Source organism: Dermacentor albipictus, chromosome 2 (assembly GCF_038994185.2).
Source record: "Dermacentor albipictus isolate Rhodes 1998 colony chromosome 2, USDA_Dalb.pri_finalv2, whole genome shotgun sequence".
NCBI lineage: Eukaryota > Metazoa > Arthropoda > Arachnida > Ixodida > Ixodidae > Dermacentor > Dermacentor albipictus.
In genome coordinates, this window is record NC_091822.1 from 196463013 (window position 1) to 196487714 (window position 24702).

General features: G+C 42.6%; 2 protein-coding genes across 3 annotated transcripts in view; one reads left to right on the plus strand and one right to left on the minus strand.

The window, feature by feature from the left end:
* l(3)80Fg (dnaJ homolog subfamily C member 16 l(3)80Fg) overlaps positions 1–4635 on the plus strand; it is a 54575-nt gene extending 49940 nt beyond the window's left edge. For both annotated transcript variants that reach the window (XM_065427581.2, XM_065427582.1), the window contains exon 13: positions 2388–4635. In XM_065427581.2, coding sequence (XP_065283653.1) covers positions 2388–2624 — 237 coding nt within the window. In that variant the 3' untranslated portion in view covers positions 2625–4635. The remainder of the gene's footprint in view (positions 1–2387) is intronic.
* Positions 4636–8562: 3927 nt separating this feature from the next.
* On the minus strand, positions 8563–23207 carry myd (stromal cell derived factor mayday). The gene is made up of 6 exons (XM_065427584.1): positions 22674–23207; positions 22303–22439; positions 21877–21984; positions 18070–18225; positions 16143–16306; positions 8563–11401 (listed from the first exon to the last, which is right to left on the minus strand). The coding sequence occupies exons 1-6, from the start codon at positions 23003–23005 to the stop codon at positions 11225–11227; spliced, it is 1074 nt and encodes a 357-aa protein (XP_065283656.1). The 5' UTR covers positions 23006–23207; the 3' UTR covers positions 8563–11224.
* Between the last annotated feature and the right edge of the window lie 1495 nt (positions 23208–24702).

Below are 24702 nucleotides of genomic sequence, written 5' to 3' on the forward strand. Positions count from 1 at the left end.
TCACTGTGACAGGCAGCAGCAAAGCAAACCCCACAACACGCTCCGCACAGAGATGAAGTACCTTTGATCTCGCTTTAGACCCGCCAGGCTTCAAAGAAAACATGGGTGCAGAAACAAAAAATAGTGCATTTCGCTATGTAAATTTCTAAGGAATTTTGTGCCGACAAAGTTGGCAATCAAGGATGGAGTCCTGCTAAATGAAAGGGGATCATCTTGGCTTTAAAAAAAAAAGAGGAGGAAGAAAGAAAAGGAAATAGGCGGTATCTCTAAACACAGCGCGAGTTTCAAATTAGCCTGCTCAAGCCATCCGCATTGCTATGCAACTTGCCCTTCTTATATCTAATGGAGAAGTTGTACTTTGGAGGATGAGGCTCTATCGGAGATCGGAGCATGCAGCCATTTTTTTTTGTGACATTTGATTAAGCTGTGTCAGAGGGCACTGGTCGATCTCGAAGATGAATCTCGCTCCGTACAAGTAACACAACAACTTCTGGGCTGCTCAAACCAAACAAGCACATTCTTTCCTTGAAGCACTATAGGCTTCCTCTCTTCCAGTTAGCTTACAGCTGGCATAAAGAATAGGATTTTCCCCATAATCGTTGTCAACCTGACTGATTACCATGCCCATTCCCCTGTCGCTTGCGTCGCATTGAACTATGAATTTCTTTGTATAGTCCGGTGCGCGAAGCACAGGGCAAGAAACTACCTAATAACATTTTCAAACCTTGGAAAGCATTCTCTTAGTCCTTATTCCAGTGCACGTTACTCGGGGCTCTTTTTGGAGTGGATCTGTTAAAGGACTTACTATTTGCGAATAATTTGGAATGTACCATCGATCGTACCCAACAAGTCCCAGAAATGAACAAATGTCTGTTTTGGTGTGCAGTTGCGAAAAATCTCCATTCGTAGCTGTTTTCAGCTCAGCCAGGCCTCTCGTGCCCTGGCCGACAATATGGCCCAGATAAACCTGCAAGCAGCCAAACCTACATTTTCCCCACCTTCATCGTTAAACCTGCTTCCCTCAACCACAAGAACACCTGCTTTAAATACGATACGTGCTGTTTCCAGCTGTCCGAAAAAATTGTGACATCATCAAGGTATGGCAGTGCGAACTCCTGCAAGTCTTTTAGGACAATATCTATCAACTTAGAGAAGCTAAACGGTGCGTTCTTCAGCCCGAAGCTGAGTGCGAGAGGGCAAAAAGTGCCTACTGACGAGATGAATGCGGCATAGCGGCTGGCACTTTCTAAAGGGGAACTTGCCAGTACCCCCGCATGAGATCTATAGTTGAAATGTATTTAGCAGCGCTAACTCTTTCAATTCGTTCCTCAATGTTGGGTATCGGGTACAGCTGATTCCTAGTGATGGCATTTAACTTCCTGTAGTCAACACGCTGACGAGAGTCCTTGTTAGGGGCTTCCACTAGTATTAGCGGTGACGTGTAGTAACTCTCAGCAAAGTCAGTAACTCCCAAATCTAGCATGCACTGTATCTCTGCCTCCATAATTTCTCTCTGTCGTGGAGACACCCTGTAAGGTTTTGATCTTACGGGTTCAGTTGATGTCAGCTCTATATCGTGCGTTATTAGTTTGGTTCTACCAAGCCAATTGCTTAATCTATCGAGATATTCTCCTAGCAGCCCCTTTAGCTCATCTAGCTGATCGAGTTTAAGACCGTGCTTACCGAGTGTTCTGCAACTTCTTCCAGGCTGACTTAGAGTTGGAGGTTGCCTTACACTCATTAAACTTGGTATTGACGTCATCCGGCTCTTTGATGGTCCATGTACGGCTTCATCAAATTGCAGTGGTATATCCTCACCTCTTTCCTGCAACTTGGCACTTTCAGAGCACAGTTAAGCATAGTTAGTGTCCAAAAGTTTGTGCAACATGCTGGGCATGTTGAATTTTTCTTGTTAGACAAGAATACATGTTAGATAAGGATGTACGTTGTCTTCCGCTTTCAACTCACTGAAAGATAGGTGTGATTAGTATCGGGCAAAGTACTGCTGCGTAAAGCAGCGGTGTGTTTGAATGTTTTTTCTGCCTCCTCTTGTAATTACACCTGCTGGATAAAACACAAAATTTCGTTGGTTCTTTCATGGTTGAATAATGAAAGTCGATTGTAACACTCTCACGTGAACTTTGCTAGACGTCATGTTATGTAAATGATCGTGCTTGTAAAAAACTCTAACTGTTGAGAGAGCTTAAGTGTGCAGGTTCTTGTAGGGTAGCTGAGAAGCCACATTGATGCTATATCTTTTGATCTGTTGCCTGAACCAGTGGTTTTAGTGTAAGTCAGTTTAACTTAGAAGCGCATGTGGCAGGGTTATGAACGGAAAGCCCTAAACTCATTCTGCTTTCTCATTTCTGTTCCTCTATGTGACACAGAAGAAAGAGAGTGCTGGGGACTTTGTCGGATTGGAAGACTCGAGCAGCGGCTCCGAAACGAGCGACATGGAATCGGGACGGCTACTCGCACGGTCTGAAGAAACCGACTCAGACATGTACGGCAGCATTCTTTTCGAGGAGCACCTGCTTGATGGACTGCCTAACTGGCTGGACAGGTTGTTTGAAGGCACCACAAAACGTTACTACATCCAGTACTGGCCGGAGTGCATGAAGTAGCCAGCCCTTCTGCTCCCATCCCTTCAACCCACAAGCAGCAGTACTTGCATTTTTGTGGTTGTTGGGTTGTCTATTTATGCCATGCTTGCGCAGCCCTTTTCTCTTCTTCCTATGCGGAAATACGGCTTCCTGGAGATTGTGATGTAAAAAATTTCCTGCCATTCAGGTTGCCAAGCATTTTAAGCTACAAACCACGGTACCACATGTGGCTTGTAAGATAATTTGCCCGATATCTTTTTAGCTGGACAGCTAAATACATTTTGCCCACATCGCAAAAATTCATTGCAACATCTGCATGAAGGGCAGCATAATTTAATGGCCTTGGCATGTTCTTTTTCTCCCTCCCTCTCTGATAAAAGAAACGGCCAGTGCAGATTTGTTTGTATGCATAAACATAATGAGAAGTGACAGATCAACGATCATAGTGCATCCGTAGCAGAGGCAGTGTGACAAAGTGTTGAACATGCCAGTAAGTGCTGCTTGGCCATGCTGCATGGAGTGAAATGCATAAGCTCGAGAGCCAGGTGAGATTTGAAATGTTGTGGAGTTACCCCACCTGGCATAACTTACACATTCTGCAGCAGGTATGAGTGGGCACTGCCTTGCTAAATTAACAACTCCCTAAAGAGGTGTAGTAGCTGCACAGTTCCCTAGTTGTTTCTGGATGAATGTTGTAAAATGGCTGCAGGTATATATGCTGAGTGGATTGCCTATGTGTGCCTGTACATAGCCTCAAACTTGTGGCCAGATTATAGATATTGCATATAAATTATGAGTTTCTGCCGAATTTTTAACACATGGATGCCCCAAAGGCAGTGATCGTTGTGTTATTTGTGCTTCTCATTACTTAGGTGGTTGGCTGTTTGTAGGGAGGCAGGCAAAGCACTACTCTAGTTTTGGTACATGGTTTGTAGCTTGTTGTACCCTCTGTTTGACAGTGCATCTCTTCACTGTTTTTGTGCCTAAACTGATAATTGTTTTGCCAGTGAGACCTACCTGTGTGTATATCAGGTTACATAATTCATACTAAACCTGAGGTTTGTGCAGGCAGTACTTGGAGCAACGTAAGCACTTTGTTGCTGATAGCATGTCACGTCTTTTGTCCGACCGTTGTGAACTTGAATTTTCGTTGTTTTGCTTTTCATTGAATAGTTTTCTGTGGACAATTTCCTGGCTGTCTTAGAATGCTTACTGTACTGGAACTGACGTTTCGGAACAAGTGTAGAAACTAAAGTACAAAAATAGGGTGTTTTCATGTTGAGGTCATTGCATGGCAATGTGGAGATTACGCGTCTTGTGATGTGCAGTAGTTCCAGCTACCTTGGTTATTATCTCACATTAATTGATTGGACTTACAATGTGAATGCTTACTGTGCTTACTGTGCAGATTTGGTTTTCTTGTCTAGGAATTTGTGCTTTTGCTAAATATTGTGTTGATTTACTTTGTGTTTGTGTGAGAAGCACCCATGGGCCATAAATAGGAGTGCCTGCCAAGAAAATACTCAAGTTGCTGCAAGTGCCGTCTGCACAAATTTGTGTCGCTGGTCAGTTAGCTGGTGATTGTTTTAAGTATGTGGCCGGAAATGCAGTACCTTTTACTTAATTTTCAAGTTGTGATAATCGGACATCATGAATGTTTTTTTAAAGTGCACTGCATGCCGGTATCTGCTGATTTGAGCGCGTTCATACCTCACTTCACCGAGAAACTGTGCTTTCCATTCATCGTGACCTACTCCACACCAAGTCACCGCTTCTGCACCCAGCCATTAAGTCATCACACCATGTGTTGCTGTGTCTGTGATTGCTAGTCATGAGGCTGCTCCAAGGACCTTCTCCTCGGCCAGTGTGAGTGTTGTGTATGTGCTGCCTAAGGATCACAATTATTGACGTGTGCGCGCGTGTCTTATACTTTTGCACTGCAGATCTCTTGCAGACTCTGCCTTGAGTGTGGTGTATCTTTTTTTTTCTTTCTTGGATGAAGAGTGTGCAACATAAAAGTCCACAGCTGTGACATTCGTTTTTCCTCAGGTTATAAACTTATCATGTTGTTGTTTCAGTGGCATTATTTATACTGTTAATTGATGTGCACCAAAGATATGTGAAATTTTGGTCATGCTGTTGTTGACTTAGAGACTGAATATGCACTGTTGTGCCACATCATGGCTGTAAGGCTTGCAAGAAAGCAGGCATACTTGTCTCAGCATTTATGCAGAGGGCTAGAATTTTTTTACTTCTGTAGTAGTAATAGTGCAACTGATATGCCTTGGATAGAAACAGCTAATATTCAGGATTATTGAGGGAGCTGAGAGATTCTGTTTGCTTTGTGCATACGTAAGTGTACTGCATTTTGGCACTGTAATTGAACAGCAAAATGTCCCACAGCTACATAGACTCACCAAGTCTCCGCGGAACTTCCAGTGTTTCATCACTGCTTGCTTAACATTTGAAAGTCCTGTGTCAACTAGCCACAGAGAAAATAAGGTAGCATTTCTATTTAGAAAGGAATGTTTTATGTTAAACTTAAATGTAAAAATTAGAAGTGTTTCTGGTAGAAATAAAACATTTGACATCAGACTTGGAAAGCAGCTTTTTATTCAAAAGTAAAACTGAAGGAGTTTTTCTAGAAAAGCGGCAGGAATACATGGCAACTTGCAGAACAAAAAATTCATGAGGCCGCAACATTCATATAGGGGCGGATTACCAGCAAAGCTGGTTAGGCTGCGTACATGGGCTACATACATTATGAAATCATTCTCTGCTTTTGCACGGTCCTGCTCTCACTAGTTGTATTTGCGTTTCTGCTGTCAATGCCCCTCTGCTTTTTTCTCCGGTGTGAATGTGCTGCGCCTTGTTGCCATCTCCAGTTCCTTGCAGTGCTCTAAGGCATGCATCCCAGTTTTACATATACCATGTGTGACGTCATACTACAGCAGCGCCACCACACTATGCTGACACAAGCACTGCCGCGGTCACCATACCTCCCATACCTACCACAACCGCTGCTGCAGCCGTGCTGGCACCTCTGATGCACATGACATCATAACCACAGAAGCGTGCAGGCCACATGTGCAGGCGCCATCATCACACTCCTCCCCTTCTCCCTCTACCCACCTCCATTGATACAGCACGGTTGTCACTCTTTCCTCCTCTCCCCTAGGGACCTGTCTCCATTCTTGTGCACATGCCGTATCCCTGATATGGACCTAAGCTGCCAAGGGTACACCATCTGGGAATGCATATGGGGGCTAGAGTTAGACAGTTTCGCTTTAAAAGCGCAGATCATGGTATGTAGAAGTGAGATTCTGCTTCTTCATGCCTGGAAAACAAGCTGACAATTGGCTCAGCAACAGCATACATATTGTGCTTGTAACAGTTTAGGATCATATAAGGCAGCATGTGTGGCATCGGGCTAGCATAAAAGCAACATGAGGAACCTTTTTCTTTAAGAACCACTTTCTGCTTATGGCACTAGTGGACCACAACTGTCGCCAGCCTAAATATCTTTCAATGCTGCACCAACCATTTCATCATTGCAAGTTATGTGCTGCTTTCCCTTAGTACTCTACGATACTGCTTTGCTCTAACGGGATGCCCATCGTCTGTTGTGAGCATTTGCTTCCTATTCTAGTAGAATATGGTAGACCCAGATTTGTTCTCTATGCTGGAACTTGCACCTATAATTTCCTTGAGCACAGCATGGTACTAAAACATTAAGGGCAGATAAATTGGCTTTGCAAACATCAAAATGAATGGATGCTCCACTGATTCTAGCCTTGCCTTGCATACTGCTGAGCTGGACATTGACTCTAACGCTTAAACCAGTGTAATTCTGGACCTATGTTGCAATATAACTTGCTTGCATTGAACCACTGTGTAGTTTTGTTCGTTGCGATTTCATTGTACACATAATACACAGAATGCCGTGGCTGCTGTTGCTGGGAGTCGAACCCACAGCATCATGCCAGACCAGCAGCTACTAGAAATAAGCATAATTATTGTAGCATTACAACTACGTCTTAGAGAGTCTTGTTGCTCTTGCACTTGTGCAGCCAACTAGTGCTTTTTAAAGACATATTATGCCACATTGGTAACATAACTATTCTGGTAAAAAAAAAACACAAAAATATAAATTTTATTTTTGATGCACATGACGTGTCCCCAAATAAAATTAGTCTCATAGATTGCTTTCTTTAGCCCACAGAGATAACAGCCTGCCAGTTTAGTGCAAAAGAGCATTAAAACTTAAAAAGTGCCATTTATACAGAGGGGAAGCAGGGACATCTGTTGTAAATGGCTGTCTCAAGCAAGACATATCAACTATTCAGTGGTAGAAAAGGAGCCATCAGCACAAGCTTCCCAAGTACTGACACTACAGTTCCTTAGCTTACGTGATATACAAGGCACTTCATATAATGCAGCAAATTACATAACTGTGTAAATTGTGCCTGGAAAGGGGACAATGTTAAGGACGGCAGTTTAATAGACAATATGCAAAACCTGCAAATACACTTCTCCTCACACCTTCTTTGACACAACCGAGATGGCAGACCTCGAGCCAAAATCTCAATTGAAGTATCAACGTACGAGTCGGTGACATCATTCTTGCCAATGTTCGTTCCCTGCACCATGCAAGGTTTCAAAATGCATATCTTTGCGTTAACAGCACTACTAGCAGGAATGCAGCCATCTTGGTTAGGGAAAGTTGGCTCTGGCGTAAAGCCTGCTTACGGACATTTGCATACTGTCTATTGGCCCTCCAAAGCAGTCGCATGCACTGCTAATGCTGCGGGGATGAGTGAAAGCACAACTGGTGGCTGCAAAAGTGCCCAGAGTTCAATATGTGCAATACATTTCACGTTGGTAATGTTCACGGCAATTCCAGTGTAACAATATTGGACATTATTATACGTACTGTTTTTTTCTATAACTGAGCTTTACAACAATACGTTTCTTGTCCATTCAAGAAGCTCTTTGTGACCATCTGCTGCATCCCTTGCTAATACAGCAGTGTATTGAGATGCGAGGGGTTTCCCTCTGGTTTTCTGCAGCAGTTGTGGTGGAAAACTATTGACAGTAACAATAGTATGGAAGGTGGCTTACACGTTCATCTCATTGAACGTGTTCGAAAGCTGCATGTTTCTGGTTCTTTTAGGATTAGGACCCAGATGAACCGTACAAGCACGGAGATGGAAGGACACTGATGAGAGTGGAAAACACAGCCACACTGCACAGCCAGGATCCCTGCTAGTAGCAGCCATAAGCAAAGTTAAAGAAAGTGCTATGTTCATGGTCAACTTCTATTAAATTTAACCCTGCAGAGCATGTAAAATTGGTTTGATTTAAAAGAAGGGTCAAAGGGCATGGGCCATAGAACTTGTAATGATACATTTGAGTGGTGCTTGCCACATTTCACTTTTGGTTGGAACATTGAGCCAAACATTCAGCAGCTTGCCAGAGCAGTCGAAGGTTGAAAGCAAACGCAGTAGCACTGCTTCCCTCCTAAACATGAAAAGCCCGCAGCACGTTTGAAGCAGACGTTGCATTCATAATAGAAGTTGTAGCTGCTGGAATCACACACTGTTACACTTCCAGAACAAAGGTAAGATTACCTGTAAGCACTGTGTTCTGGAGCATGATGATATGAATGGACTGGTCACTGGTCACCATGAAAACGAGAAATTAAAGCCCTGCTCAGCTGATGTCTGCATAAATGCCCTATTTGGCAACAAAAACATGATGCATTAGTAAAACTGCATATCATACTTTTTATACGAAATTCACCAGAAAGCATGATTAAGCCACCATAAAGCTGCGAGGTTGTAAATTTACTAAACTGGTAATCTGCTCAGTAAATAATGTCCGCTCCCAATGGCAGCACTACTCCACATGTATATTGCATCGTTGCATGTGGGTGAGAAAGTAGGTATGCAAATTGGAATACACAAGATCTGAATAACTTTATGGCGATAGCACAGAACTATAAAGCTTAAAAACAAATCTTCGAAAATAGGAAGAAGACAATAAAACTTGAAGAATGCATATCACAGCACACAAATCAAGAGCCAATCTGAGGCCTGTACTTCCCATCATTCCAGTGGCATTGAACGACTGCAGTTTCAGCTATTCATGCAACAAACAATATAGCATACTAGGTGTCTTGACATTTGTGCCCATTCAGAGTTGTAAAGGGGAACGAATTGGCCAATGCTTACTTTCATTTGCATTAGCGAATTACTTTCATTTGTTTATTTTATTTTGTTACTTCTTTTTTGCAGAAGAGTGTTTGACTCTCCTGCAAAAGCTGATTGCAGCTGTAGCAGGCGACATGTTACTGCAAATACAATAGAAACTTCAGTAAAACGCCATGTGCTGAATTCATTGAATAACAAAACTCGTACAGTACAAATTTGTGGCTAGTACAGCATAAGTGTTAAGAGGCAGCAGAGCTGGTGCATAAAACCTGTAAAAATGTACGTGCAATAACTATGAGTGACAACCAACATCAAATATTGTGAAAAAGAAGTAATAATGCAAGCACACTTTAAATGTGCTACTGTAGAAAAAAAAAGCTAAAATTCAAAAAAGCGTTGCACCTGAAAACCATATGGTGCTACATTGGGGTGTCTGCTTTGTTGCTACTATCACAGATTCATGTGCTTTTCTGTACAGGTATCACAGTAAAAAACATTATGGCATTACATATTGCTCTTATTCAATCTATAGGATATCTGTTTTGGAACTACACATTCAAAAGCTACAATCTCGACAGACACTTGCAAAAAGTAAAAGACTATATATATATATATATATATTATTTTGTCAATTCAGGAAGATTTTGGAAGCAGCATTGCAACATGCAGCAATGCACACCTTGTACAATTAGTAAGATACTGCAGCACAACTGAGCAAATATTTTTGCTCTGCCTTCAGCTCACGCAGTCTTTTGTGTTTATTTTTCATAAACTGACCTGGCATCAGTAGCAAATTGGGCTGACATTCTGACCAAACAAAAAACATTTACGCTAGCAGTTTCACTTATGCACAATTCGTAGGCTTAAGTACTAACAATTAGTATGCATTTGTTCTAGTATAAGTGAAGGTTCATAAGCAAATAAATTGTGAATTAAGTAGAAGAAAGCACTACAGCTGTAATAACATTGCAACAAGAATGACCACCAACAGTTCAGCTGGAGGTTAAATGCGAAAAATAAAATTTTCTCAAGCAAGAAAAAACAATCCTTAAAAAATATTACATAAATATATGCAGAACTACGAAGTATGCACACATTCAGTTCAAGCCACCGAATGTGGCATAATGCATCTGATGGCTTTGCTATCGCACAACAGTTTGTGCAATCTTTGTCGCTGTTCAAAATCACTTCCCTGACACAGGGACTGTGTGAAAAAAACCTTGTGCCACAATCACAGACAATGCACAAAACTGCTTATGATCTATTCTGCAAAATATTTTAATTACGAAAATCACTCGTTTGCCATCATAACTGCACTTTTAAATAGTGTGAAGGTGGCACTAGCACTGAAGGGCATAACCACGGTGTTACAAACTAACACATTACTTTCATTTTGTTTATTTGTTCAGACTCCCTTACTGTAAACCTTCCTTACAATGTAGTCACTTAACCCAAATCATCACTTTATTTTAATTTTGCCACAATTGTGTCCAAAGTGCAGGCATTTTAGAACAGAGAACTTAGATAGAAAATGAATACAACGAAGTAAGTCAAGTATGATTTTGCAGATGTTAGCATGCAATGCATGTATGATTATAATGAGTATTTGACATAACAATGGCATTCTCAAGTTGAAATGAGGCTCATTTGCAGTGCAGTATGCAGATACAATTTAGAGTATAGGGTATGGAGCCCTTTTTGTATGCAATGAGGTTATGCCCATGCAATGCTGCCATTTTACTGATATTCTGCTAGCCATAGTATATTTTTAGCCCGTTTGGCAGAAAGCATGCACATTTAGGAGATATTGCAAAATTTTGAACAATTTTCTGAGCTCATACTTTAGTAGATTTTTGCAAGAGTACTTAGTGGACACTAGTGGATGTTGAATATTGTTTTAATGGAATGGCAACCATAATTTCTTATATCTGTACTTAGCCTCCTATTTAATGTATCACTGAGAGCCATAATTATCTACAGTTACTGTCTTTGCAGATGTCACACAGTCCCTGTACGTACATAACTGAAAGTCAAAGGCCAAGAGAGCACATGAGGTGCACTACTGTCCACCAAAAGTGAAATACATACAATTTCTAACAAGCATACAATTGCCACTCTTCACCACTTATTACTTACAAATTTGCACATAGTGGTGAATGCACTCGATATTTCTATGAAGTTGAAATAATGCTGAAAGGCCACACTTCTATCAAGAGCCCCAGGTGCCACAGTGCCAAAAACATTTGTGCACTGCTGACAATAAAATTCACGACCAGACAATGTCGTACATTCTATGCACCGAACAAAAGGAACAATCCCCTCGGCACATGTGTGCGGTGACCATATGCCCCCAGTTTTCAGAAGTGTAGCTTTTGGTGTTGGAAGCCTGAAGAATTGAGGCAGCAGTCATCAAAATTCGTCGTGGATATTCTTGGCTGTATTCACCATCTTGCTTCCGAGAAATACATCCTTTTGGGAAAGAACCTCTTCCAGGCTTAACTGGTTGTCCCCGTTGCTGTCAGCCTGCTGCACCAGTTCTCGTGCTTCACTTCTTGCATGAATAGGGTTCTCAGGATCATTGTACATCTGCAAAGGAAAAAAAGACTGAAACTTAACTCATTGTACCGATGGCCACTGCCATCATGTTTGCATTCAAAAGTGACACACTCACCTGAGAAGACTCACATGAAAAATGCATGCTGTGAAGTGTTATTTTCATATTTATACAGCTTTGAGTATAGTGTTCTTGTGGGCAAAAGTATAATAAACATTCACATTCAAACGATCACATTTGTAAGGTAAGGTAAATATGGCACTCGGCCAAGTCGAGGGAGGTCTGTTCGATATGCCTGCACCGCTTGAACTGAATCAAGAAATGCTGCACCCTAGCATTCGTTTAACCATTGCAGCAATGGTGTACTCTGAACCACGCTGTTAGTTTCAAAAGGTGCTAGGTTGGTTCATGATTTTTCTGCACTTTCCCGATACCGACTGCGCAGCAGACAAGCAGGTCATGGGCATAAGTGCTTTTGAAACCCTAACTGTACATGCCCGCTCCCTCTATGCAATGTGAGATGTGTTATGTCGCACACCATAGCCCTCAATTCAACCATTTGTGCTGATCAAACCATGTGCTATTTCAGATTAAACAGTCTCTGTCAATTTTCAGCACGGGTAGTTTTCTGGCATTTTCATTGCCCTTGCTGAGAGATCAAATGAGTGAAAAAAATTGCCTGCGTATGCGGCCTGCAAAGGCACAAGTTTAAGAATGTTGTATGGCACGCCTTGCACGATCCTTGTATGATCTATACTGCTTTCTGGCATTCTTAATATCAAACCTCAGAAGTCGCCATATATACCTGCCGTTTTGGGGCTTCTTACACTTATGCAGATGGTGCACATTAGGGGTACAAACACAATGCCTGCACTGCGTCTGCACATCAGCATTTGTTTCAAGTGTCTCATTGTGCTTGCACTGCTGAAGCCCTGTCATGAACTGGTTCACAGTGACGTAGGCAAATTGAAGAAATCCGGGGTTTTAATACCAAATGGTTTAAAGGACCCACTCTAGGTTTGGCCTCTGGTAACAGACAAGAGCAGTGCATAGATCACGCAGTAGTTGTCACGTATACGAAGTATCAAATGGCTGTGCGGCATGAAAACCACTGAAATTTCAAGTGAAGGTTAGCACACCCATCTTCTTAAGAGAGCTCTGCTTCAGTCATAGAGTAATGAATGGTCACATGCACCAATGCCTCTACATAAGACGTGAAGGTCAGCACACCCATCCTCTTAAGAGAGCTCTGCTTCAGTCAGAGAGTAATGGCCACATGCGCCAATGCCTCTACATAAGACGCACTGTCTGCAATGTCATCGATTATGGCACTTGACTTTAGTAAATCATTCAATACAGAATACACAACACTACTGCCACTGAAAGTGGGCCACACAGCAAAAAAGAAATAAAGAAAAGACAGCAAGACTTGTGATGCAGATATGATGGGGTTCCTTGGCTATGGTGTGACAGAATGAAAAGAAGAAATGTTGCTTGCGGACGCTAATCGGCGTAAGGTGAGAGTGTCCATGTTGGCAGTGAAGCTTGCTTTCTGGCTGCATAGGTAGTAATGCAACATTCCATTATCTTTTATCTTGTCTAATAAAGAACCAATTTGAAAAAAAATTTCTAGTGGTACAAAACCCTCAACAGCACCTCGCAACTTCCAATGAGTAACCAAAAATTTCTAATGTGGCCTTGTGAGCAGCGCTTTAAGGAGCTGTACAGGTTTGTCAATCAAGGCAGACAAGCCTGTTGTTACTATTAAAGGGGTGCTGAAACACTTTTTGAACACAGTAAAAAAGAATGTTGCCAATCTGTTAACGAGGCTCTTATGAACATGTAAGCCAAATATTATTGCACTGCATGCAGCAGGGAATTTAACATTGTGTCGAAAGCAGTGAAAAATCGCGTGCTCTCTCTTTCGCAATGTTGTCATGCAGCATGTGGATATGAACACACATTCTGATATTTTTGGAGCAGCCGTGCACGGTTATCATGTGATAATCACATGTGCACTACGGAGGGTAGTGTGGAGAAGGTACCTTTCACCACTCCCGCAGCCTTTCGAGCCTTGCTGTGTAGTTGTGATGGGGGCACCCCTTTCCCTCCTTTCTCCTTTCTTTGGTCATAGCGCCAACTCTTCCTGTTTCCTCTCAAACCATTATGCCTTCACCGCTTGCGAGAAACGTGGTTCTCTCAGATCGATGGAAAATAAGCGCACAGGAAGACACACATGAACAGCCGAGAAAGACACAGGACAGGCGCCAACTCACATCGCTTATTTTCCGTCGATCTGTAATGCACCATCTAGCCCGTCTGCAGCTGTTGTTAAACTATGGTTCTCCCAATGCGTTCTCGTCTTTCGGCTGACAAGCTTGCAACTGGCTGCAACTCAACTCAGCTGTGGAGACAGCTGCATGCTGTCTGCCTGCCGCGCCGTCCCCCTGGACCCACAACAGCTATTGGCTGATTTCGGGATCGTGAGAACATTCTCAGAAAATAAAATTATTGCTCACTTGAGTTAAATAAATGAAAAATATGTGTGCATTCTACCATTTCATATTTGTACTGCTAGTCTGAACACGACAGTTGCGTGTTGGTGCATCTGCTATGCATGGCCTCCAAAATGAAAAGCGTAGCATAGATATCGCAGCTGCCACAGGGTGCCGCCACGAGCCATCTCGCATTCAACCTTTGGGTGGAGCCAGGGGGGCGGGGGGGCATTGCTCCCTTTAGCAGTCTCCCGGTGTAGCTTCAAGAGCAGTAGTGCAAATGAAGGTGACAGAAAGCTGCTGATAGCTCCGATAACTACGTCTTCGCTTGTGCTTGAAGGATTTAAACATTTTTTGTGGCAGGAGATTCATGAGGCGACGTAATTTAATAGTGATGTTATTCTACGAGTAGATAGAAAAGTGTTTCAGCGCGCCTTTAAAGGCGCCAAGAAGTGATACCATCTGTGCATTTACTTTAAAAAAAAATTAAATTATGGGGTTTTACGTGTCAAAACCACTTTCTGATTACGAGGCACGCTGTAGTGGAAGACTCTGGAAATTTCGACCACCTGGAATTTTTTAACGTGCACCTAAATCTAAGTACACGGGTGTTCTTGCATTTCACCCCCACCGAAATGCGGCCGCCGTGGCTGGGATTCGATCCCACAACCTCGTGCTCAGTAGCCCAACACCATAGCCACTCAGCAACCACGGTGGGTCTGTGCATTTACTAAATAGCTGCCATCTGCCGATCTGTTCTATTGACACTTGTGCTGGCTAGGTTACTAAAGACACGAGCACAGGTCCCATCATTTGGCAATCTTTCTTGGATAATGTGGAAGTGCTTCCCTGACCAATGTTACTATTTATGTATGCTTGACTATCTAAAAAATCGTTAAAGAACCGCAATCAGTCAAAATTAATCTGCTGTCCGTCATAACCCACTATGAAGTTTTGGGACGTTAAACCCCACAATTAAATTTAACTAGTCAGCAACAGCATATTTCAATGCAGTCCTTTACTAGGAGCACTATGGCGAAAGAAGCTGCACCATGGTTGTACAGTTAAACCTCGATACATATAACGAAGTAGGTAAAATCTGCAATTTCTTTGTTATACCGAAATTTTGTTGTATTGAAATTTGACATTTTATGCAAATAAGTGCAGTCGCCGATTGATTTACACCGAAAGGTGCCGCAGAATTTCCCAAATTATCGAGCAATCGAAAAAAGAAACGAATTTGAATAAGAAACCCATTCACTTTGATAAATTTGGGAGTCGGTGACGAATGATAGTTTCATGCCACGTCGACAATATCTTCGCATAGGCGGTACGAATTAAACGAAGCCAGCCATGCGAAGCCAGCCAGCCACGCATGCACTCTGCCCCCATGGCTGATAGAGTCGTCGGCACTGGGATGACGCTATCATTAAAAACGCTGCCCCGTCTGCCTCTCACTCCAACAGGTCACTGAATATCGAGATTATGCAACCTTCAATAGTAAACGCGCGGGAAGTCGGCTTACACGATGCCACACCGTCTCGGCACGCCCACTCTTTGCACACACGGCGCATTAACTCTAAAGCAGGGTATGCACCTGCGTATACGCTCAGTTGTGCTTACAGCCACGCGCAGTCGAGACGCGCGCCAGAAATTGCGACACGCACCAACTTATCTCCGCCCTGCCTCTCGCACGCGCTTGATCGCGTTACCGCGAGCTCAGCTCGATCCCCTCCCCTCTTTCCCTTTGCTCATGTGGGAAGGTGGCACTCATGCACGAAACCACCATCTTTCTTTCTCACCCTCGCACTCTTTCACTCACACCCAAAGCACAAAGTGCGCGGGGCGCGATAGGATGTTATCGCACTTAGACTTTCCATGGAACATGATGTGGCTTCTTTTCAGAGGTCGCTCTTGTCGCACAGGGTGTTATTTGAGTGGTGCGTTTGCAAGCAGCTGCTTGCAATTCTATCATTTGACCATCTGTGGCCGTGGAAGTTTCCGTTTACTGTCTCGGCATTCCTTTGCTGCGGAAGCGAAATTTTGCTATATTGAAATTGCATACAAACACACTTTGTAATATTGAGATTCTAATTACGTGGTGTTCTGTGAACAAAAGGTAATTAAAAGTTAGATATTTTGTCATATTGAGAATTTCGTTACAATAAAGTTCGTTATATCGAGGTTTAACTGTACTTCACATAAACTCAACAGTTGTGCTTTACTGTTACGTAAGCTACATTAAAACATCTGGTGTGAGTAATATGCGCCAATATACCAGCAACTCTTGTCGACTGGCCTGTCCATCTCCATTGAGGTCGATATTTTGGCGAAACTCCTGGATTCGTTCCTTTTTCCACTCTTCCTTTGTTGTGCGTTTCATCTCATCAGGTCCAAGTTGAGAAAACTCCTCCTCGGAAAGCTGTTCATCTCCATTTTCATCTGGAAGGCCAATGAACATGGCCTGTCAAGAAAAGACTGTTGTCCACTTCCCAAAGCTCCTCTAAATACATAGCACCTGCACTACACAGTGCCTTGGAGACACATTAACCCTTTAACTTCTTTGTTATGGAAAGACAAACATTTGTACAATTTTTTATTCAGCCAAATTTTTTCACACTTCATTATTTTAAAGAATAACATCACAAATGTGGCTTGCCCATTTACTTATGTAAAGTTCACCTCAACTACAAATCTAAGGAAGAAAGGTGATCGTGAAAAAGAGGCGTTCTACAGATGCACATGCAGGTTTTATGTGAACACAGCGCAATCTCAATGCTGTTAGGGGAAGAAGCTACTGTATGCAAGTCTAAATTTCTTAGTTATGCAACATTTTGAAGGTGGGTTATCAAGATGCACCCATTTCATATATTTCTGTCATGTTGCCAAACAAAGCTATAACCACCCATACACCCATGCACATGCCCACAAACAACAACTATTTTGCAACAACGAAAGAGTAATAAAATGCATGGACGTGCTAGAATTTTTTTTCTGCATTTAAGATCCTTATGCTGCCTAGAAAAGGCCCAGTAAGTAGAGCTACATACTTTATTAGCTGTCAATTTTTGTTAGAAACATTCTATGCAGTTACCACTTCAATTATATATGTGGTCACTGCCAATCTCGCATTGATAGTTCTAAGCACAAATGCAAAAACTTTATTCATGTTGCTAGGTGCTTAAAGTAGACCCTATCCAGAATACAACTTTTCATGGAATAAAATGCTTAGTGAAAGCTGCTAGAGAAAAAAAGAAAATTAAGAATAAATAGAGATATGGTTTAAGAGGAACCTTTAGCTCAGGCCAAACTCTGACACGGCCTATTCAAGTACATGTAGAACGCAAAAAACGCTTTTCCGAGATAACCCCTGGACCGACATTAATTAAATTTGTTGCATTTGAGAGAGAAAGGTAAATTCTAGTGACTGTTGGAAGCCGAATTTCGATTTAGGGCCTAAATTTCGTGAAAAGGATTTTCAAAAATTAAAAAATAATCAATGAACGAAGTTTATAAGTTAATACCTCTGCATCAAGAACAGATATCGCAGTTCTGTAAACGGCATTCATTTGATAATTTAAAGCGGACAAATTCGATTTGTCAATTTATATCTGACGTGCACTTATTATGTCATTTACAAGGGTTCTGCAAAAGCTGTATTTACATATTACCACATTTTTTAGATTCATGTGTAACACATCAATTTTGTCCGCTTTAGATGCACTATCAGATGCAATTCAGAGAACTGTGATATCATTTTTCCTTGTTGAGTTACACAGTTGTAAACTTGATGGTTTTGTTTTCTGAAAATTTTCTATTTTGCAAATGTTTAATAAAAAATTGACAACCTAAATCAAAAATTCAAAATGAACAGTCACTAGATTTGAAGTTTTTATTTTAAATGAAACAAACCTTGTCAAATTTGGTGCAGTGGTTACCGAGAAAAACGAATGCTCCTTTTACATGTATTTAGATAGCAGCACCCAAGCTAAAGCTTCCTCTTAAAGAAGCAAGGTAGCATCTTTCTGGATCTTAGAAAGGTCCTTTTTGTTTGGCAGACAGCATGCAAGGTTTTCACGCTGAAATTATATACTTTTTCATCGTGCATGAGATGACAACAGTGGAAAAGTTATATGGCCAAGATACAGAAAAGGAAAAGTAAATTTCACAGCAATATTATGCACAACCTGGAAATGAGTGCTTACCAAGGCTGCTGATGATGTCATTCACCATTTTGATTAGTGAGACATGACTGTGCTCAGGGTGCCGGAAGGTAAGGAATTCATCAATGTTCAATGCATCTGGGTGAGAGTTAGCTGCTTCAAACCACATAGCTTTGTCAAGTAGAATCTTCTCCTTCACTGCAGCCATAGAGTATAGAGAAATATATCATCACATCATGTTTGAACATCAAATATGTGCAGTGCACGCACACTCAATCTTCTACATACTGCTTGCCAATCATTTGTGAGTTTATGCAAGCAGACTACCTCACGGATTTAACTCAAGAGCACTTTCTTTTTCACAATCATTTGGAAAAATTTGCACCGCAGCTAAAGTTTTTGTGAGATCCTTGCTTTTCTTTTTCTTTTTTGGTGCAGCATAAACTGGTATTAAAGAAACGCCATTTATCTGTTGTGCACAAGTTTTCTAATTACTCTTAGCTTACAAATAATTTTTGTCACAGTGGCTCAGAAGCTACAATGCTTTGCTAATAAGCAAGAAGTTGTCACTTCAAATTACCAGCCACAGCAGGCACATTCTAATGAGGGAAGTAAAACAAAACAATAATATTCTGGTGAAGAACAACAAAGTAACACCAGCAGGTCAAAACTGATCTGGAGGCCCTATTACATTGCACCTAATAGCTGGGCACCGTTCTAGGACAGGGTTCTCAAATTCAAGGCAGTCAGTAGGTCACAGATATTACACACTAACCATCGCAGACTGCAGCGTGGCATGCCCAGCTGACGGCAAGGAGGCTGAAGGCTTGAGATGGCCACACAGGTTGCATGCAGACTGTGTTTGAGAACCCTGCTCTAAGACGCCAAGAATGACCAGTTTACTAAAGACCTGACGAGGCACATGCACTTTCATCCCTCTATCTGTCTGTTTCTTTATCTTTAAACTTTCATAGGTGAAAGAAGTCTCTTACTTAAGGCTTTGGCAGCTCCTACAACTTCTATAACCTGGTCCAGTGGTCCGATACTCATGACCCTGTGAGCTTTCCTAAGTGTTCTGTCTGCGTAAGTATCTACTGCAGACATTCACCATGGGCCATGCTATGCCTAGGAATGACAACCACGCAAGACAAGATTCTAAGAGCAGTGAATCTATGGACTGGCTGAACTGAAGAGTTAGGCATACTAGATTACGGAAACACACTGGCACTTTCATTTATCTGCTCTCAGAGGCCACATGGCAACCTGTTGAAATTAAAAGAAAAAAAAAAGCTTTCCAACGAGTCCAGGCATGCCCATATAAACACATGTAGAAGACATTGTTTCTGTTTACTGCCATGGAAGTGCTTTCGGGTTTTTCCATCACAGATGCAAGGTGATACAATGTTAATTGACATTCAGGGGTAACTTAGTATACATATAGGCACCTGGTTACAGCAATTACTGATTGAAATACTTAATATTGTAGAAAACTTTCGAACTGCATGCGTTTGAGTTATGTAATATCGGTGCTGTACTCTTGACAGAATAAAGTACAGTTGAGCATGCAAAGCACTGTACATAGTATGCACAACTGGGAAGTATTTGGAAATAATTCTTTAACATACTAAACACTATTCTGCACTGTTTTGATGCAAAAGCATCAAATGGCTCATTGAGCGAGAAAGCTGGCGTTCGGTGGTTGTAACAGCAAAATGGCACCTAAATTCCCATTGGTTGTGATGTCACGTCACAAGCATGCCTTGACGAGTTCCCATTGGATGCGACATCACAGCACAAGCGTGCCTCAACGAAGCAGAGCGGGCGAATGGGAACAGCTGCTGCCGCAGTAGTGCGCCAGGTGTTGCGCGAGGGGAGGAGGCATCGCCGTGACGCCAAATCACCCTTGCTCTCACCCTCAAAAGCCAGTGTTTTCCACGCTTTCCTTGTTTGCGCAAGCTCTCGCCTGTGTTCTAACTGGGGCTCGGTAAGGCCAAATCGAAATGCGCGAAGCATCTCAACATGCTCGCTTGCCCGCAAGGAGTTTATAACTAGGACTGCCCAGCGGCGTTCAACTGGACATTAATACTTTAGCATTCACAACTCATAAGAAGTACATAAGTGTTCTCGGATTTTTTTTCCTGTCTTACTCTTGCTCATATGAAGGGACACTAACTAAAGGGCCACCACACTAAAGGGAGACAAAAGAGAAACACTAAATCAATGAAAATTGTTTGGCTGTGTTTTTTACGAACCCTATTAGCATTTATTAACAGGCATAAAATACTAATTATCTGTGCAGAAAATGTGGGCCAATCTTTCCTTTTGAATATGTGCACTCAAGCAACACTTGATGACATTCTTGCATAGGTCGGCGCGCTCACTCATGAGTGCACCCACTCACACTCACTCGCACTCATTTCAAAGGCGTCAGTGCGAGTGCAAGTGAGTACCAGTGAGTGTGAGTGCCAGTGAGTGTGAGTGGAGGTGAGTGCGAGTGTGATTGAGTGCCAGTGAGTGTGATCAGAGGTGAGTGCGAGTGCCAGTGATTGTGAGTGGAGGCAAGTTCAAGTGAGTGCCAGTGATTGTGAGTGGAGGCGAGTGCTAGTGAGTGCCAGTGAGAGTGAGTGAAGGTGAGTGCGAGCATGAGTGGGCACTTGTGAGTGTGCATGAGTTGGCACTTGTGAGTGTGAGTGTGAACGTGAGTAAGTATGAGGCCTGTAAAAATGATGGTGAGTGAGTGTGAGTGAGTATTCTCCCCCACTGCCAACCTATGCATTCTTGCCATGGCATATATTTGGTGAATTTTTACTATATTAGGCCCTCTTTGGGCAGAAAAAGCTCACCAAATTTTTAGCTGACTTTTTTGTAGTCATCCATTTGTAGACATACATTACAATTTAGTCATTTTTCATTACCTACAAACAACTAGATGCAAGCAAATGCTGCCAAAATCCATGAAACCACAGAGAGTTGACAGAATTAAGGCAATGTCAACACTGGGTTTTTGTTTCTGCATACTTTCTGGCACATCAAGCCTCCATTCATGAAGAGATTGACATATTGCAATTACAAAATTGTGCTCGACCAACCTAGTTAATGTGATGCTCATCCTTTAAGGCCACTTAAAATATTGCCATGGGATGAGAGTAGCCAAAAGGGATAAAAAGTTGTATTTACAAAGTAGATACAGAGAGAGACGGCTGTAGGCTAGAAGGCAGAACAACACGAGCGCTACTCTGATCGTCCTCTTTCACCATCTTTCTGGTGCATTCTTCCATGCTTGGCAGGATGTGTGCTTCAGCGCGTGGAAATAGCGCGTAACAATATTCTCACCTAAAGAAAGGTTGGGTGCTTCCCAATTTCGTTGCACACTCAAAGTACTGAAGTCCTTGCATGGTATATATATTAATGTGCGGGAAAAGTCATCATTAACACATCACATGCGAGAAATGACATTAATGCAGCAAATGGTACAAAGAAATTAGGAACCTAGACTTTTGGTCTTGTGCAACATGGGATACATGCAGAAGCTCAATCTCGCTTTTTTGTTCATTATTAATGACTAAAGAGTATCAAAGACAGATGCACTGAACAACTTCCAATGAAAATTAATGCTGGAAACAACATCAGAAAACACCAGTTTGAGTGCCATCCCAAGGATTATACAGTATAATGACATGTCCAGCTACAAGGGTAAGTCATGCATTTCGGGGCACAAACAGACCAAAGAGTCATCTTGAGGATTTATTCATGCACTGGTTTCCACACTGCATCAAGTGGTTATTAATCCCATCAAGTGACGTCTGTGCAAACAGTACAATAATGAAGGCGGAAAACGTATGTACTTACAATCTCTGTCAAGAGTCCTGTGATCCTCTGGATGGTTCTTGGCATATTTGTCATCGAAGCCTTTTTCTATCATAAAGTTCACATGGTACTCCTCCCAAGACACTAGCCCTGAAAGAGTAGAATTGAAGTGACACCAGCTGAATTGTGTAAAACTACGGCTGCATATTTTTGGATCGTGCAGGGAATGTATGTTTTCCTTCTTTTTTTTTTAACATTGCAAATGACAGAACGAAGCTGTATTGAGGATGGTCCACCTTAATTCTTGCTACAGCTTCGTCACCTGCGTTTTTGGATGTATTTGTAACCAGTCCAACCTTGTGACATATTTATATCTCTGGGAGCATGAGTGGAATAAGGAACACTGAAAAGTATGCGGATAAAATGTAATCATCAAGATATAAGAGTGAAAATGCACTGGAGATATACCATCGTGGTTTTTGTCAAGTGCAGAGAATATCCAAAAGTTGTCCCTGACAGCCTGAGTGTAATGCTCTTTAACTTTCGCTGCAATCCAGTTTTCCAGTTCTGCAATGGTCACATGTCGATCATGATTGATGTCAACCCTGGAAGAAAAAAAGAAAAAAAAGTCGGGTGCTATTGTCAGTATTCCTTTTATGAAACATGAAGCTTGCTACAGTTTCTAGCTCAAGAACGCAGCTGAAACATGCTGCGAAAATCAGTTTTTGGTGCACTTGAAATGGCTGCTAAAGAAACATAGCAGGATATTCGAACGCATGATCAGCACTAGGGCATTCAGAAAAAAGTTTGAAGTTGAGCTATGAGCAGCAAGTACGAACTTTGCAAACACGGTTCGTAAGAGGGATTCATCGCCTTCTTGCATTGAACTCTCGGTGCCCAGTAAGACTTCTTTTCGGTACTCTGGATTCAGGTTACCGTTCCTTTGCATAGGCAGTCCTTCGAGGTGGTCCGGAGGCTTGATTAGGCTTGCATTGAGGTGAGCAAGTTTAATATTGGCAAACCTACTCTTGTTGTAGTCAGTAACCTTCTCGCGAACACTTTCTCCGGTTAATCCAGGAAGAGCGAGACTTCTGTTTGATGTCACAGGAATGGTCCGAACGAAAGTAACAAGGCAAAAGAGTACAGCTATGCTTATAACGTAACGCATCATCAAGCACGTCTTCTTGTCCGTCAAGACGTCCGCGCACTGCTATGGAAGCTCTTATAACTCATAGGGCAAAGAAGTTGCCTGGAAAGCGAACGACCGCGCGGCGCACATCGCGTTCGCGATGCTGCAGACAGGTTAACTAGGTTACGTTGTCATGTTGCTGTCACACGTTGCTATGGCCACGGCCATGACACTCTCGGATGGGTGGATGGATGTTATTAGCGTCCCCTTTGGAACGGGGCAGTGGGTTGCGCCACCAAGCTCTATATTAACCTAGATTAAACAACGAAAAAAGAAAAAACATATTGTGAACTACCACGCCCAAATTTTCTGATCCCATATTGCGAACTGTGCTTTTTTTACGTCTCCGTCTTTTGTCGTTTCCCTACTTTTCTTCCACCAATCCTCCAATCGCCTCTTACTAATGCCTACTGCGGACATGTTTGCATTAGCACTGCTCCCGCTGAACCCAAGGGTTTCAAGGAGGCCAGTGGTGCCTAAATCGACCGCTGGGTAGACGTCTTCACATTCTAATAAAACATAAAACATGCTCCGTCGTTTGATGATGATGATGATGTCCTTGATGAGTTTGGCGCTTACCCACTTAGGGCTAAATATGGGCATGTTGCAGATATAAAAAAACGTTTTAATGCAACAGGGAGCTCCTGTTATTAAACGCCTGCCACTTTCCAGTCGGCAGATTCTGCTTGCGGCTGGAAAATGGTCTATCCAGTCATTTCCAGCTAAAGAATGCTGTATCCAGTTGTTTCCAGCTGAAGCTGGAAAGCTTCTAGCTGGAAGGGCTGGTTCCAGCTGGAAGACCAGCCCAGCTGGAAAGTGCCACTTTCAGCTGGCCCTGGAAAATTTCCAGCTGGAAGGGCTAATTTCAATTAGAAACCTGGCTGGGAAGACCATTTCCAGCTGGAAATTCAGAGCCCATTTGCCGGCCCGCTACCCCTTGGGTGCCCCGGAGACCTGCTTTCCTGAAGCCTCCGTTTGCCGGTTACATGTGCCCTCCTGGATCAGTGCTTGTAAAAAATCCAATCAATCGTCGAGAGGAAAAAAGCGACCCTGACATATACAACACCATTCAGAACCTTGCACCTTCAGATACACCGATCACCAAATGAAGTGTCCTTGCGCACTGCCTCACCGCGTGGGCAGCCCGCGGCGGAGCGTAAACAAACTCTACCTCACTTCGCCATGCCAGCTTTTCTATGGGACAAACGCATACAACACGCGCTAAGAAATATAGGCAGAGTGAAAAAGCCCCCACATTTATTAGAGAGTTTTAGAATAGGGGCCCCAGACGTTTTGGGGCTCCAAAGAAATAGCGTCGAAGCGACTGCGCATGCGCGAGACGCAAATTGCGTTTGGGTTTTGCGTTGGGAACGCTATTTCACCAATTTAGCGGGAGCCCAAATAGCGGCCCTAAAAGCTTTGCGTCAGGAAACATGGCGGCACCCATCGAAGCGACGGCTCTAACCTAGCACTAAACTGGGTTCGATTCGTGGTAACGCGTGAAGTTCGCAAGCTAGGAGGAGTGACTGCGGTTATCGCTTTATCTCAACTAGAGTGTGTTATGAAGATTGATTCATTAGACGCCACTGATTCCGAATTCGATTGTAGATTTTATAGCTCGTAGGCCTAACACGGCTAAGCTTGGCTGGTGAAGGCACGCAAAGTTGGTTTGCTTAAAA

Coding starts and splice junctions, on each gene's coding strand:
- myd (XM_065427584.1), bottom strand. CDS start 23,005: ATGATGCGTTACGTTATAAGCATAGCTGTACTCTTTTGCCTTGTTACT. Junction 21,985..22,302: donor ACTTGACAAAAACCACGATG/GTATATCTCCAG, acceptor CTACTCTTTCAG/GGCTAGTGTCTTGGGAGGAG. Junction 11,402..16,142: donor CCAGTCGACAAGAGTTGCTG/GTATATTGGCGC, acceptor TTTCCTTTGCAG/ATGTACAATGATCCTGAGAA.